Source organism: Lathyrus oleraceus, chromosome 2 (genome assembly GCF_024323335.1).
Source record: "Lathyrus oleraceus cultivar Zhongwan6 chromosome 2, CAAS_Psat_ZW6_1.0, whole genome shotgun sequence".
Classification (NCBI taxonomy): Eukaryota; Viridiplantae; Streptophyta; class Magnoliopsida; order Fabales; family Fabaceae; genus Lathyrus; species Lathyrus oleraceus.
This window is the reverse complement of record NC_066580.1, coordinates 145,093,255-145,108,772: the sequence shown is the minus strand read 5'-3', so window position 1 is coordinate 145,108,772 and position 15,518 is coordinate 145,093,255. Positions and strand designations below refer to the sequence as shown.

The 15,518-nt window shown below is 31.2% G+C and overlaps 2 protein-coding genes across 2 annotated transcripts; one reads left to right on the top strand and one right to left on the bottom strand.

The window, feature by feature from the left end:
• Positions 1–6,539: 6,539 nt before the first annotated feature.
• LOC127118558 (cytochrome P450 CYP736A12) lies at positions 6,540–10,015 on the top strand. The gene is made up of 2 exons (XM_051048770.1): positions 6,540–7,308; positions 8,945–10,015. Exons 1-2 carry the CDS (start codon positions 6,625–6,627, stop codon positions 9,788–9,790), a joined length of 1,530 nt encoding a protein of 509 aa, XP_050904727.1. The 5' UTR covers positions 6,540–6,624; the 3' UTR covers positions 9,791–10,015.
• Positions 10,016–11,768: 1,753 nt separating this feature from the next.
• LOC127122320 (uncharacterized mitochondrial protein AtMg00810-like) lies at positions 11,769–12,338 on the bottom strand. Its single transcript, XM_051052675.1, has one exon. The coding sequence runs from the start codon at positions 12,336–12,338 to the stop codon at positions 11,769–11,771; it is 570 nt and encodes a 189-aa protein (XP_050908632.1).
• Between the last annotated feature and the right edge of the window lie 3,180 nt (positions 12,339–15,518).

Here is a 15,518-nt window from a genome sequence, read left to right as displayed (position 1 = left end):
GCAGTCAAACACATATTGGAAGTGAGATAAATAGAGGCATCAAGTAGTCAACCACATTTGGAAGACCGGGAACAATTTAATCTCATAGAGGATATTGTCGGTGATGCATTAGGGGTGAATGTGGCTTATGATGAACCTCAAGATTTTGATGTGGATAAGCTCCCAAACTAGAAAGCTCAAATGTTTTATCAATTGTTGAAAGAAATAAATATACCACTGTTTTAGGGGTCTTCTGACTCCACGTTATCCATGTGTATGAGGCTCTTGGCTGCGAAGTCAAATTAGAATGTTCCTGATCAGTGTTTGGAATTCTTTGCAAAAATTATGTTGGACGCGACTCCTGTGAAAGAAAACATGCCTATAAGTTATTATGATGCGAAGAGGATGGTGTCGAAGTTGGGACTCGAACTAAAAAAGATTGATTATTACATTGGAGGTTGTATGTTATTTTATGATAATGAGCTTGGTACAAATGATGAGGGATTGGAGGAATGTAAGTGTTGCAAGAGTCAGAGGTATTTAGTTCGCAATAAAGGCGTTTATCGAAAGCAAAAACAAATTGCAGTGAAGTCCATGCTCTATCTTTTAATAATACTTAGATAGCAAAGAATGTTTGCGTTAATTCATAGTGTAAGCCAAATGACATGACATCATATAAATACAAGTAGTTCATGCATGATGTGACATCCATCTGATGGCGAGGCACGAAAATACTTTGATAGAGTACATCCAGATTTTGCAGCAGAATCCAGAAATGTCAGGCTTGGATTATGCTCGGATGGGTTTACTTCGTATATCCAATTGTCACTAACTGCCTATTCTTGTTGGTCAGTTATTGTTACCTAGTACAATATCCCTCCTGAGATATGCATGATGAAACCTTACATGTTTTTGACATGCCTCATTCCAGGACCGTCGAGTCCAAAGGCGGGAATAGGTGTTTATTTACAACCTTTAATTGATGATCTGAAGAGGTTGTGGATTGGAGAGTGGACTTATGATGTGTTTCGTAAATAAAACTTTAATATGCGAGCTGCTTTGATGTGGACAATTAAGGAATTTCCTGCATATGGCATGTTATTTAATAGGGGTACGCATGGAAAAATGGGATGTCCACATTGCATGGGACACACAAAAGCGTTTACTTTGGAAATGGATGGGAAACTTTTGTGGTTTGACTGTGACCGTAGGTTCTTACCCATAAACCATATTTTTAGCAAAAAATAAGAATGCTTTTAGAAATGGAAAAAAAGTAACAGATCTTTCTCCCCCTCGTCTGTTATCGACTAAAGTACGGAATAGTCTTTGTGACCTACCAAAATTCACAGATAATGGTAAAACATGCAGGATTCAAGGATATGGGGACATACACAATTGAAAAAAAAAAGTATTTTTTGGGACCTACCATATTGGAAGGATAATTTGTTGTGACATAACCTTGATGTTATGCATATTGAGAAGATTTTTTTTATAACATATTTAACATAATAAAGAATATCCAAGGCAAGACAAAAGACAATGAGAATGCTAGAAAGGACTTGGAACTTTTGTGTAATCGAAAATACTTGGAGTTGAAACCTCAACCAAATGGAAAATTATTAAAACCCAAGGCTTGTTACACTCTTACTCCCCAAGAAGCAAAACCAATTTATCGGTGGTTAAATGAATTGAGGATGCCCGACGATTATTCTTCTAACTTGGCAAGATGTGTTGACGCAAAAACTGGGAAGCTACATGGAATAAAAATTCATGATTATCATGTTTTCATGGAACGATTGCTTCCAATTGCATTCAGGTCACTTCCCAAACATGTTCTTAATCCACTAACTGAGATTGGTCAATTTTTTAAAGCTATTTGTGCGTCAACTTTAAGAGTAGATGATATCATTAAATTAGACTAAAATATTCATGTCATTCTCTACAAGTTGGAGCAAATATTTACGCCATGTTTCTTTGATTCTATGGAGTATCTCCCTGTGCATCTTGCTTATGAAGCTTACCTTGGTGGACCTGTTCAATATAGATGGATGTATCCATTTGAATGATTCATGGGTGATTCAAAGTAATGAGTGAAAAATAAGGCAAGAGTTTAGGGATCAATATGAGCGCATTACTTGCATCGAGAAACTCAACATTTTTTCTCCCGTTATTTCAATCATATGATATTGACTTCGAGAATCATAAAGAATGAAGTTCACTTTAGTGAAAGAAGTCAATTCACCATATCAGTTTTCGGTCGTCCCCACCGTCATTTTGGAAAGACGAGTGTGCATTGGCTGTCTGAAAAAGAAATGCAATCTGCTCATGTTCATGTGTTGATTAACTGCGTTGAAGTTAAACCATATCTTGAGTAAGTATATTAAATTAAGTATGTATTTATTTTTGGTTAAATATACTTTCCACATTCTTTAACCTAGATTTGTTTCTTTGAAATAGGGCATTTAATACCTACTATTTTCAAAGCACGAATGAACAACCATTGACTAGTTACACACATGCGTATTTTTCCTGCATGGTTAAAGCAACAATTATCATGCATTGTTGCATGAAGTCCTGAAATAATCCATTTGAGAAGTTTATCTGAATACTCTCATCAACTTGTAAGTGAATGGTACACATACTTTATAAAGGGATATAAATTTCACACTCAAACATGGACAAAAGGGAATAAAATAATAAACAATGGTGAAGTTGTAAAAGGAGTTACAGAGGGTGCTGAAGACGACTTCTATGGTGTTATCAGACATATTTATGAGTTGGTATATAATTATATGGACTTGGAAAATAAAGTTGTCTTGTTTTATGATGACTGACATGATCCATCTTCTAGAGGAACTAAAATAGATAAAAAAATATAACAATGTTGAGGTTCGAATGGATAGAAAGTACAAAGAATATGACCCCTTCATAATGGCACATAATGTTAGACAAGTTTATTACGTGCCTTATCCTTCAATTCAACCAAGTAAACGAGGATGGTATGTTGTAATCAAGTCTAACCCAATGGGTTATATTGAAACTGACGGTGTGTTGTGTACCAAGATGATGACATTTCACCAGTTAACGGGATAATTAAAATTAAGGAGACTACAAGTTTGGGTGATACTGTAGTTGTGGGTCAACAAGTTGACGCAACTATCTTGTTGTCAACAAATCATGTGGAAAAAGAGCAAGAAGAATCAGGAGACTCTGAAGACAATAATATCGGATTTGATGAAGGTAGTGAATATTATGATGATGAATAATTTGAATAATATGTATTATGTAATAATTCTATCATGTAATAATACTACTGCGTAATATGTATTGTAATAATATTATTGTGTAATATTTGTTTGAATTAATGTTACTCTTATTTTTATGTTTTTGTCATATATTTTAGCAAAAAAATGCCACCCTGGAGTGAGGAAAAGGGTAAGGGTAAGGCTCACGCACAAGGTTCATTGTAGAAGAGGTTCATGATTCGTCTATGTTTATTCTTATACCACTTTCGAGTCAGGTGCCTCGTCCGGATATGCATCATACTCCATCGTTTGCGTTTCCTACTCCACCACCTTTATTTAATATTTTTTGAATTCATAAAATAATGTAGGAGAAATGTTGTTGGAATATTACGGATTAGTACCAAGTAAGAGAAAATTTTGACTCGAAATGTGTTGTCCGATTATCTGACACGCTTAGGCGTGTTAGAATTAATAGGGAAAGAAAAGGAACACGCCCCTGTTTGATAGGTGAGGATTTATTTTGACAACTTATTGACCATTGGAATTCAGATACCGTTAAGCAAGTATCTGAAATATAAAAAAAAAAGCATCTGAAGTTGGTGGCTGCAACTATGCAGCAGGAAGTACTAGTGTTGCTGAAATTGCACGAAGGATGATAAATTTATTTATGTTTTACTTATATTTTCATTTAGAATTTAGATTAAAACTAATTATTTTCTTACTTATGTTTTCATTTAATTAGTGTGATGAGTTGGGTAGACTCCACTTCTTAATGAGATCCATCTAGAGACTCGTCTTAATAAAAATGGGGAGTCTGTCGATCAACGCTAAAAAAACACTCAAGTAAGTTTTTCTTATATTTAGTTATTTTATATATTTCTTTTATGTACCTATCTTATTTAAATTATGATAACATGTAATTTATTTATTTTTATAGGAGGAGTATGATAGACGAATTTCACTTTCTTTATCATAATATCCCGAGTTACCTCCATCGTCATCGGGATATCCTGCTGATCTTTCTCAGAGTTTTAAGACTTGGTATGATGTTGCTCGCGGGAAGAGGAAAATTGAAGAGTGTATGGTGTTTGAGGGTATGCCCAAACAATCAAGTGGTATGATAGGTGTTTCAGAATGAGACTTGATGATGGAGAAGGAACATCACATCCACCTATATTAACCGATGATATGCTAGAAACTATGAGAAACTTATAGTAGACCGAGGCAGCACGCAAAGCAGCAACAAGAAATGCAGAAATGGAAGAAATTAGGAGAAGGCAAGCAGAGATAAAGGAATAATTGAGGAGGAAAACAACGAAGTATGAGGAAACAATGTGGGTTGCAAATGACTGCTCACAGAGATTTGATCAATTTATAGTCTCGCATATGAATCAAAATTTTGGAGGAGGAGATGGGGAGGAGGATGACGAAGTTCATAAAAAACTTTAAAATATGAAACTTTTAATATGTACTTTTAAATTTTATTTTTATTTCATCTTTAATAATGAATTATTTTTATTTTGGTGGATATGGATATAATTTATTTTTATTTCACTTTAATCATAAATTATTTTATTTTCTAATTTTATTTTACAAAATTTTAATATTTTACAAAACTTAAAAATTTCAATAAATTTAAAAATATATATTTATTTATTATAATTGTATTATTATAATTAGATAATATTATAAACATTAGCTAGGGATTAATTCCCACACAACTTGATTAGCAATTTATGAGAGACTAATCACCTCACAAAGTCCAAAATATATGTGAATTTGTTAGGGACTTTGCTCCTCACAAAATATTTAACATACTTAGCTAGGGACTTTGCCCCTAAAAAAAAAGCATTAGATCCTAGAGACAAAAGAAAATAATAGTTTTATATGTCCTAACTAAATTAAATACATAGTATATTTTGACTCAATCTATATACTCCCTCCATTTCTTTTTAAATGTCTCTTTTTTGAAAAAAAATTGTTCCTTTTTAAGTGTTATTTATAAAGTTCAAGTTAATATTAATTGTATTTTGTCAGAATTATCTCTAGGTAATTATTATAAAGAAAGAAAAAATAAAATAAATATAATAAATAGTAAGTGTATTAGAGGTAAAAGAAGAATTATTATTGAAAAAGTGAAAATAATGATTAGCTTTCTTATTAAATATAAAAAGTCAAAAACTAACTATTAAAAAGAAACCGGAAGTAGTTTTTAGCATGACAAGTTCTTCTTGCACATGCATAAAAGTATATTTCCAAATATACATTAGCCAATGACAAGAAATTGTGAGCATTTCATAATCTGGCATGAGTCTCGTCTCCTCTAAAAGTAACAACACCAATACATTGTGGTGAATGATATCAAATTAATCATATCCATGTTCAATTTGAAAAGTTGCAAATAGTTTAAAGAAAACAAACATCTACTATACCCTCTTTTTGGCGTTTAGAAATAACTGTTATTCACAATAGGTTTATAAGATTTCCAAAAAAATTAAAGTAAAACAAAAATCATAATCGAATTTTCATACTGTAGACTGGATCCATGACCATGATAATCTGTACCCTCTTTTATACAACAATGCATTCATGGTTGTAATTCATATTGTGGACACATTTTTAAAAATAAAATTAATTCATGATCAATATAAAACTTACCCAAATGTTCCAACTACTCTTGTATCCACAATGGCCAGAGTTCCCTACTGTTAATAAATTGTTAAACTCATGATCCTCAGACAAAGATCAAATTTCCAAATTGCTTAATAAGTTGGATAAATTGTCCCAATATGGTATCTAATATCTGTCCCCTTAGGAATATAATTTCAAACTATAATAACGACAACGACAATAACAATAACAACATCACTTATACAGTCATGGAGAAAGTTTTACCTACCAAAAACATGAGAGTCAAAGAAATGTGCTGGTTTGTTGCAAATAACTGATAATTAATTACTTACTTAGATCATTGTGTATATAAGAGAGTTATAGCCTTGTAATAATGCAATTCAAATTTAATAAGAAAATTGTATTCTTAATTATGCTTTATCCCATGTATTATTTTTAGCAAATAATGCATTTAGTAGTATCAAATTTTTTTACCTTATGTCATCATTTCCAGTAAGCTTTATTTAGGAGTGTATGGTATGTAAGTGATTTAATACTAAAGAATTCTAGTTTTCTTTGCATAAGATTCTGATTGTTGGGCTGTAAGAAATTCTTATCAAGAAATAATTATATGGATGAAAACGTTACCAATATTGGATCTGAGATAACGACAGAGAAAGAAAGCACAGCCACTCACTAGTTTAAAGATGAGATAGACTTGAGAGTTCTTTAAAGTGTTTCTTAACCATGTTTGTTACTTCACACAAACCAAAACCATTCATTTGTAAACATGTCTTATGCTGCAATACTTTCTTTCATTCTCTTCACTTTCGCATTCACTTATCTTTTATTCAAACTTTTCTTTCATCCAAAACAAAAACACAAGAAACCACCAGGACCACCAACACTACCTATAATCGGAAACCTTCACATGTTAGGAAAACTTCCTCATCGAACACTTCAATCACTCTCCAAAAAATATGGCCCAATCATGTCCTTACAGCTTGGTCAAGTCCCAACTGTTGTCATTTCATCTTCAAAAACTGCAGAATTGTTCCTCAAAACTCATGACTTGGTTTTCGCAAGCCGACCAAAGATTCAAGCATCTAAACTCATGTCTTATGGTTCCAAAGGGGTGGGGTTTGCTGAATATGGTCCTTATTGGCGTAGTATGAGGAAGCTTTGCACTTTAAAACTTCTCAGTGCTTCCAAAGTTGAGATGTTTGCTTCTATTAGGAAAGAGGAGTTGGGTGTTTTGGTTGAATCATTGAAGAAAGCTGCTTTGGTGGGAGAGGTTGTGGATGTTAGTGAGGCTGTGGAAAATCTTGTTGAAGATATTATGTATAAGATGATATTGGGTAGAAGTAAGTATGAGCAATTTGACTTGAAGGGGTTGGTTCAAAAAGCAATGGCTTTATTTGGAGCTTTTAATATAGCTGATTATATTGCTTGGTTGGGCCCTTTGGATCTTCAGGTATGTATGTGTATTAAACTTTTCTCTTCTTCTTTACAAGTTTGTTGCTTTTTTATATTAGGTAGTATATTTTGTTACGAAGGTTAGTATAGAGGTTATTCATCCCAACAAAATCGGTTTATATATTGATTGACGTGGGATTTTTAACAAACCTTCTTACACTCAAATAGAATAGTTGGAGTGTGAAAATAAATGTTGAATGATCCGTAAATAGTTAATCAAATTTTAAACGAGACTCTTAGAACCATGTTATTTTTATCTTAAAAATTGTTTTGTATGGATGAATTAGCTTATATTACAATTTTTATGAGTAGATTTTTTTAAATTTTTTTATTTTAATGTGTTTTAACTTTTTATCTTTTAAGATAAATTGTAATTATCAGATTTATTTAATAAAAAATTAAAATTAAAGGTATGTAATAATTTCTTTATAAACAAATATTTAGTGATAATCCTTTTTAAAAAGGTGTTTATAATTAGGAATGTAGAGAACATGGTTAAATAATACTTTTAAGTGTTTTAAATATTATACAATTACAATATATGGCTATAAAAGTATGTGAAAATTGGAAAATAAAATTTCAGAATCACTTTATCTTACAAGAAAATAATATCTTTTTTATAATTTCTGATTTATAAACATCAACAAATTGTTAATATTAGATTTAATATTCTTTTTGATTAAATATGTTAAACTCAAAGTTTATTTAAACCTTAACTATTCAAAACTAACAACATTAGTCCTTCCATTATTAGTGTTGAATTTTACATCCAATTTTTAAATTTTTATATCATTAATTAGATGAAAATAACTAACTTATATGTTTTGAAGAGTTGAGAAATCAATATAATATTATTATAAATTAAGCTACTAAAATAAACTTTGAGTTTAAGGACAAAAAAGATATTCAGTCTTTATATTAATATATTATATGACAAAAATACAAATGATCCGATATTAAATCTTGAATTCACCACTTACATCATCTAAGTAAATTAAAATATACTAGTTGAATTATCTCCTCGTTCTTAAAAAATATGTAACTCTTAGAAATTGAAATTTTCTTTTTTACAAGTGTTTGAAATTGAAATTAGACCAAAATTTTTACACCCATCTAATTCAATTAAAAGTAGCAAGTTAAATAAAACTTAATATTAATAGCTTTTAGCCTCCATAAGAAAATAGTATTATCATTAAAAAAAATAGAATGTTTTTTAGTCCCTAAAATCCTAAAATATAGAAAATTCTACAAGAAATTTACCAGATAAGTATCATAATGTCAGTAGTATTTACTAGTCTTTGTAATATATTTTAGTTTGGCTTTGGAATTAGTTTTTATATGACTATATTTTAGAGATATTTAATCGATGTAATTTACATATTATATTATTATAGGACTAAAGTCAAAATGGATGATATAATAAAGACGTAAACAAAACAACAATTTCTAAAATAAAGCTTTTTATTGTTTTAGGATGAAAACAATATTTAGACCCTAAATATTTTTCACGTGTGTTTCTATTTTTACATACTTACATGGTTCTTAAATTTCGTGCAATCATTCAATTATGAATTGACATTATTAATTTTATTTTTTCCTAAAAACTTACAAATATTTCTCTTCAAAAATAAAAGGGAATAACACGAGCTTGCAAAAAAACAAGTAGAGAACTTGATGAAGTGCTGGAAGTGATAATAACAGACCATGAAAAGTCTATTAATGTAGACCAACCTCACCATGAAGAAGACTTTGTAGACATACTTCTTTCAACTATGCATCAAACTGTAGATTTAGAAAATGAACAAAATCATGTAACCGATCGTACTAACATCAAGGCAGTTTTACTAGACATGATTTTAGCTGGAATTGATACATCGGCTACCGTAATTGAGTGGACATTATCTGAACTTTTAAGGAATCCAAGAGTGATGGAAAATCTTCAAGATGAGATACAAAATGAAGTAGGACATATGAGAATGATTGAAGAGAGTGATTTAAAGAAGTTAAATTACTTAGATATGGTGGTTGATGAGATATTAAGACTTTATCCGGTTGGACCCTTACTAATCCCTCGTGAATGTAGAGAGAATATAATAATTGATGGTTATTTTATAAAGGAAAAGACACGAGTTATAGTAAATGCATGGACAATAGGGAGAGATCATGATGTCTGGTCACAAAATGCAGAACAATTTTATCCTGAAAGATTTATTGACAAGAAAATGAATTTTTTTGGACAAGAATTTGAGTGTATACCATTTGGTTCTGGTCGGAGACGTTGTCCTGGAATTCATTTGGGATTGGTTACAGTCAAATTTGCTATAGCTCAATTGGTGCATTGTTTTAATTGGAAACTTCCTCATAATATAACTCCTTTCAATTTGAGCATGGAAGAGAAATTTGGACTCACAATACCAAGAGCTCAACATCTGTATGCAATACCAAGTTATCGTTTGGCAAGTGATGGAGAATTTGAATAGTTTCAAGAAGGACAATTAAATGTCACCATGAAAAACCTGAGTTCTTTTACAATTAATTAATTAAGTAAAGTGTTGGTTATTTACATATGATAAATAGCCAAAATTGAATGTATTGGAATAAAAGCTTACTATTTATGTGCTTAGTTATGTATTTATTGTAATAATTGAAAATATAATGTATTCAAATTGTTTTTATATGATAATGATCTTCTTTTTACATGTCAATTTTCTCTCCATTACTATTTATAGGAAAGTTCTCGTAGAAATCTCCATTTTTATATATATATATATATATATATATATATATATATATATATATATATATATATATATATATATATATATATATATATATATATATATATATATATATATATATATATATATATATATATATATATATATATATATATATATTATTGGTCATGTATTGAAATGTATTTAAAATTTTCTTAATATTTATTTATATATTTATAATTTATTAAAATAAAAGCATCAAATATATGCCAACACACATCCGATCCGACATAATTAAAATTTGTCACATCATTCATTATTTCATATGGAAACTTTATAAATTTTGGATACATATTCTACTCGATAGAATTAGACATAAATATACAATTTTGATTGTGTCTATTTTCAAGTCACTTTTCATTTAATATATATGTCTTTATCTTACCTTCAAAACTTTAATTGACAAATTCTTGCATTATTCATTTTTTATTTTTCTTTACATTTATACTTCGAGGGACCACACAAAACCTAATTTGGAGCATCAAGCTTTTTCTAAATTTAACTTCATATGATTTGCTAAATAAATGCCTATCATTGAACAATCTACACGACTATACATACCTACCAACCACTCGAAAAGATAGTAATTCGGTAAATGGTAATTTTCACTTTCCTCACCAATACCTTTATTGTTTGAACAATCTAACACAATTAAACCTATCAATTAGTTGAGGAGATAGTTCTATAAACAGTCATTTTCATTTTTTACTCTTCAACACTTTTATTGCTCTTATCATATTTGTTTCCTTAATTATTTTTTATTTTCTTTAATTCTTGCTATCATAATAATTTCGTTGCACTAAGTATTGTCTAAAACTGTAAAGTCATTGTACATGAAATTATTTTATAATTACATATTTTTTAGTACTTAATTAGATAAGATAGTTTTATGTTGTGTAAGAATGAAAAAAATTCGTATAGCTGATGGTTTAATTTCAACCCTATTGTTTTTATTTATTTATTATTAGTACTATTATTATTTAACAAATCCTATTATTTATTTACACTTGGAAAAATAGGTTTTTAATATATGATTAATATTTTATTTTTATTATTGATATCCTTGTGAGTTTTAAAAAAAGTACCCTTTTTTTTTTTCTGTAGTAGCTAAATTGTTAATTGTTTCATTATTTAAAATTCTTATTCGATTTTTTTTACTCAAATAACTCATTTTAAAAAAAAAATCTAAAATAATTCACTTTGAGATTTGAGAAAAAGTATATAAAGTGCATGCAACAAATCATATTTGGGTAAGATTTGAGATATCAATTATTCTCAATTCCCTTCGAATGTTGAAAAATAGTCCAGTCGCAAGATATTTTGTAAAGATAATCGGAAGTTGATTTTTTCTATCAACATGCTCAAATACGAAGTCTCCTTTTTCAACATGGTCACGTAGGAAGTGGTGTCATATCCCAATATGTTTAGTGCCAGAGTGGAACACTGGATTTTTGGTTAGATTAATAGCACTAGTGTTGTCGCACATAATAAGAATACATTGTAGTTTAGTATCAAAATCAAGTAATTGTTGTTTGAACCACTAAATTTGAGTACAATAACTACCGACTACGGTGTATTCCGCCTCGGCAGTTGATAAAACATTGAAAACCAGTTTCTTGTTATGCCAACTTACTAAGGAGTTTGAAAACATATGGCAAGTTTCACTAGTACTTTTCCTATCCTATTTGCAACTGGAAAAATCAGAATCGGTATATGTAGCATGAAGGTATCTAAGAATGCGCTTTACGACTTTCATATCTGATTGCTTATGAGTCGATTGATAACAAACGCACATACACACGCTAAATGTAATGTCTGACGTAGATGCAGTAAGATATATAAGAGATCCAATCATACCTCTATACTTCTTGACATCAACATCCTTACCATTTCCATATTTTTCCGAGTTTCCATTTGTGGGCATTGGAGTGTCAATTGGTTTTGCATCAACCATACCAAATTTCTTTAGCAATTCGTTGCAATATTTTGTTTGACACACGAACGTCCCTTTGTTGAGTTGTTTGATTTGAAGACCGGGAAAGTAGTTCAACTCCCCCATGAGGCTCATCTCAAACTCAACCTGCATTAGCTTCGAAAACTCTTTGACTAATTGTATGTTAGTAGAACCAAAGATGATATCATCAACGTAAACTTGAACTCTTTGGAGCAAGCATAAAATATTAACAGTGTAGAATACATGTGAAGATATTAAGTTGAGATCACTAAAAACATGTAAATTGAAACACACCATGGTTATCAATTGAAATTTTAGGAAATTGACACCCACATCACGTATCATACACCAAGTATATCATATACCTTTGAAAAATAAACATGTAAAGAAAGAACTTACTTACAAAGCGATAATTAAAACAATATTACCTCATCTTACAAATAACGGAGGATGCACATGTATTCCACAAGGAACTCTTGAACAAAAGTTGAAATAAATGCAAGACGTGCTACAAACTCTTTAGACATCAAAATTCTTACCACTTTTCTCTTTGTCAAAGTACCTTAAACTATGATTAATAAAGTATCCAAGAAGATTACATTGATGATCATCTTTTATGGTTGGACTTTCATTCTTGTCATTTTCATGATAGTTATCTTGCTCCTCCTTAGGTTTCATCGCCTTAGGTTGATCAATCCCTTAATTTATGTCCTTGAGTATGTCATTTGACGATTCACCTACATTATGAAACAAAATACCTTTTCTGACATTTCTCGGACAAGAAAAATAGGCACATTCATTCCACAAGGAACTCTATATGTTGTCTACTTTGGTTACACAACCCTTCTTCCTTGCCACAGAGTCAATGAAATAGGGATATGTCACTCGTATCATGTCTTGAGCATCCATAAACGAGATCACATGCTCTCTTCATAAAGCCAAGATATTTATCCTACAAGATCAACAAAAAGTGCTAGGTACCCAATTTTCATTAGGTCTTTGAGGATTAGTGAAACCTTGGTTTTATTTAGGCAACTATTGAAAACCACCTTTAGGAACAAAGAGTCTCCTAAACTTGCATTTTTCAATAGTCACTACAACAAACAAGACCTTAGACAGCGCTTTTTTTAGCCTTAGACAGCGCTTTAAAGCGCTGTCTAAACCTCCGCTGCTAAAGGTTTAGACAGCGCTTTTTTAAATCTTAAAAGCGCTGTCTAAGCCCCCCCCCCCTTAGACAGTGCTTTGGCCAAAAGCGCTTTATAAGACCCTCTTATTTTAAATTTTTTAGGTATACCTTAGACAGCGCTTTTGAAAAGCGCTGTCTAAGCCCCCCCCCCCCCCCCCCCCCCCCCCCTTAGACAGCGCTTTGGCCAAAAGCGCTTTCTAAGACCCTCCTATTTTAATTTTTTTAGGTATACCTTAGACAGCGCTTTTCAAAAAGCGCTGTCTAAGCCCCCCCCCCCCCTTAGACAGCGCTTTTGCCTAAAGCGCTTTCTAATCCCCCCCTTAGACAGCGCTTTTTACAAAAGCGCTGTCTAAGGTATACGAAAATTTTTGAAGCTTTTGTTTTAAACCACATTTTTTCCAGGTTTATAAACCAGAATTTCTACCTGTTTTCAACCAGATTTTGACAGACAATTATCACATTTTATATATGCCATTTTGGCCTTTTTTCTACCAATTTTTGGCTAACAAATATATATATATACCAATTCAAACCAATTTTGCCTTAAATGTATCAAAATATATACAAATTTATGTACACATTTACAAGTCATTACATATACTACAAATGTACACATTAATTACACAAATTTATGAAAAAACATTGAGCTCTATCATGAATTGACACCACTCCTCTTTGATTTCGTCCACTTGATCCTTTGTATAAAATGCACACTTGAATTCCTCAAAGTACTACATAATAATATAACATATTTTGAATTAATTCCAACTATTTAATTATATGAGATATGTGTAAATATAAAAATAACTCATAAGTTAGAAATACATACATCGGTGGGAATCATTAATCGGCCCAAAGCAAGAGTATCTCGCATAAACCTCAACATGAAATACCCGCAATCTATTTGATTACGTTGTTGAGGACACTACATATGAAAAAAAAATATGGATTATAAGTTTTATCAAGTGTCATCACTAATATAATAAAAAATGTGGTAATTAAAAATATACCGCCACTTTAATCCATGTAATGGAGTTGGCGCCCCTCCTTGAGGTTTGGATATCTCGTTGGGCCCGAAAAGCTTGTAGGACGCTAATAAAATAAAAATGAAGCAATTAGAACAATTCACATAAACTAAGAAAAATTTTGAACATTCTCACTTACGTGTCAATTAGGACCTTCATATCCGGGTATGTTGTCCAATCATTTCCTAACGAGTCAAGATAATACACAATTTCTCGGATAGGATTGATTGCGAGCAACAACCAATGTCCACTGTAATGATTAGGCAAATGTTAGATGGTAACTTGGAAAATAATTATAATAGATGAATTTAGAATGAAATGCTAACCCGGTATTAAACGGTATAAAAAACAACTTCTCCGCATCTTTATTGTCCATGAGGATCCGAAGAACGTACTCCGTCACGGTATCCGGTCTACTTGAGATTAAACCTAAGTTGACGGTCGCGGGTGCTAAGAATCCGAATGACACGTCCAAACCATTGGGGCGCATCAATTTGTCATACAAAAACCTAATATAAAAACATCATTAACACCTCTTTTGAAACATAAAGTAAACCGGATTAACATAAAGTAAACATCATTAACATAAGTTGTTTAATTAATAAAACAAAGTAGACCGGATTTACCTAATATATGTATTGACAACGTTGACGCCGATTTCTTCATGACTAAAAACTTGCATGAAGTCTTCATTACCAATCATTTGGTCGTAATCAAAGCCGAAAATCCCTACCTCCATATGTACAGTCCAAACACCTCCGGTCGGTATATCGGTCATCTCTAGAAATGTCCTGAGGCACGACCTATACTTGGTGGTAGTTTTTTTCCTAGCTACGGTCTTCTTAGCACCAGAACTTTTTACCCGTGCGGAGGCGTTGCTAACCTCCTTTTTTTGTTGTGCGGAGGCATTGCTAACCTCATTTTCTTGAAGCTACATGTCATATAAATAGTTAGATCAAATTAAGAATGTAACAACTTCCATGAATATATGTCATATAATTGTATATTACCTCTTTTCTTGAAACCGTGGACTCGGTATGCCGTGGAATCGCATTATCTTTTGATTTGGATTTTGTGGGAGTCTATTTAACATAACCAAGGAAAATATGTAAGTAAAATTTTAAGCATAAATTTTAAACTTTGAATATACACATTAAAGTTAACATAAGTTTTAAGCATACCTCATATCCTACGCATATGAGGTTTGTCGGCCATGCAACAAACGAACCTACTGCTTCATGCACCGTTGTTGCATCCGAATCATCG

Coding starts and splice junctions, on each gene's coding strand:
- LOC127118558 (XM_051048770.1), top strand. CDS start 6,625: ATGTCTTATGCTGCAATACTTTCTTTCATTCTCTTCACTTTCGCATTC. Junction 7,309..8,944: donor TGGGCCCTTTGGATCTTCAG/GTATGTATGTGT, acceptor CAAAAATAAAAG/GGAATAACACGAGCTTGCAA.
- LOC127122320 (XM_051052675.1), bottom strand. CDS start 12,338: ATGGTGTGTTTCAATTTACATGTTTTTAGTGATCTCAACTTAATATCT.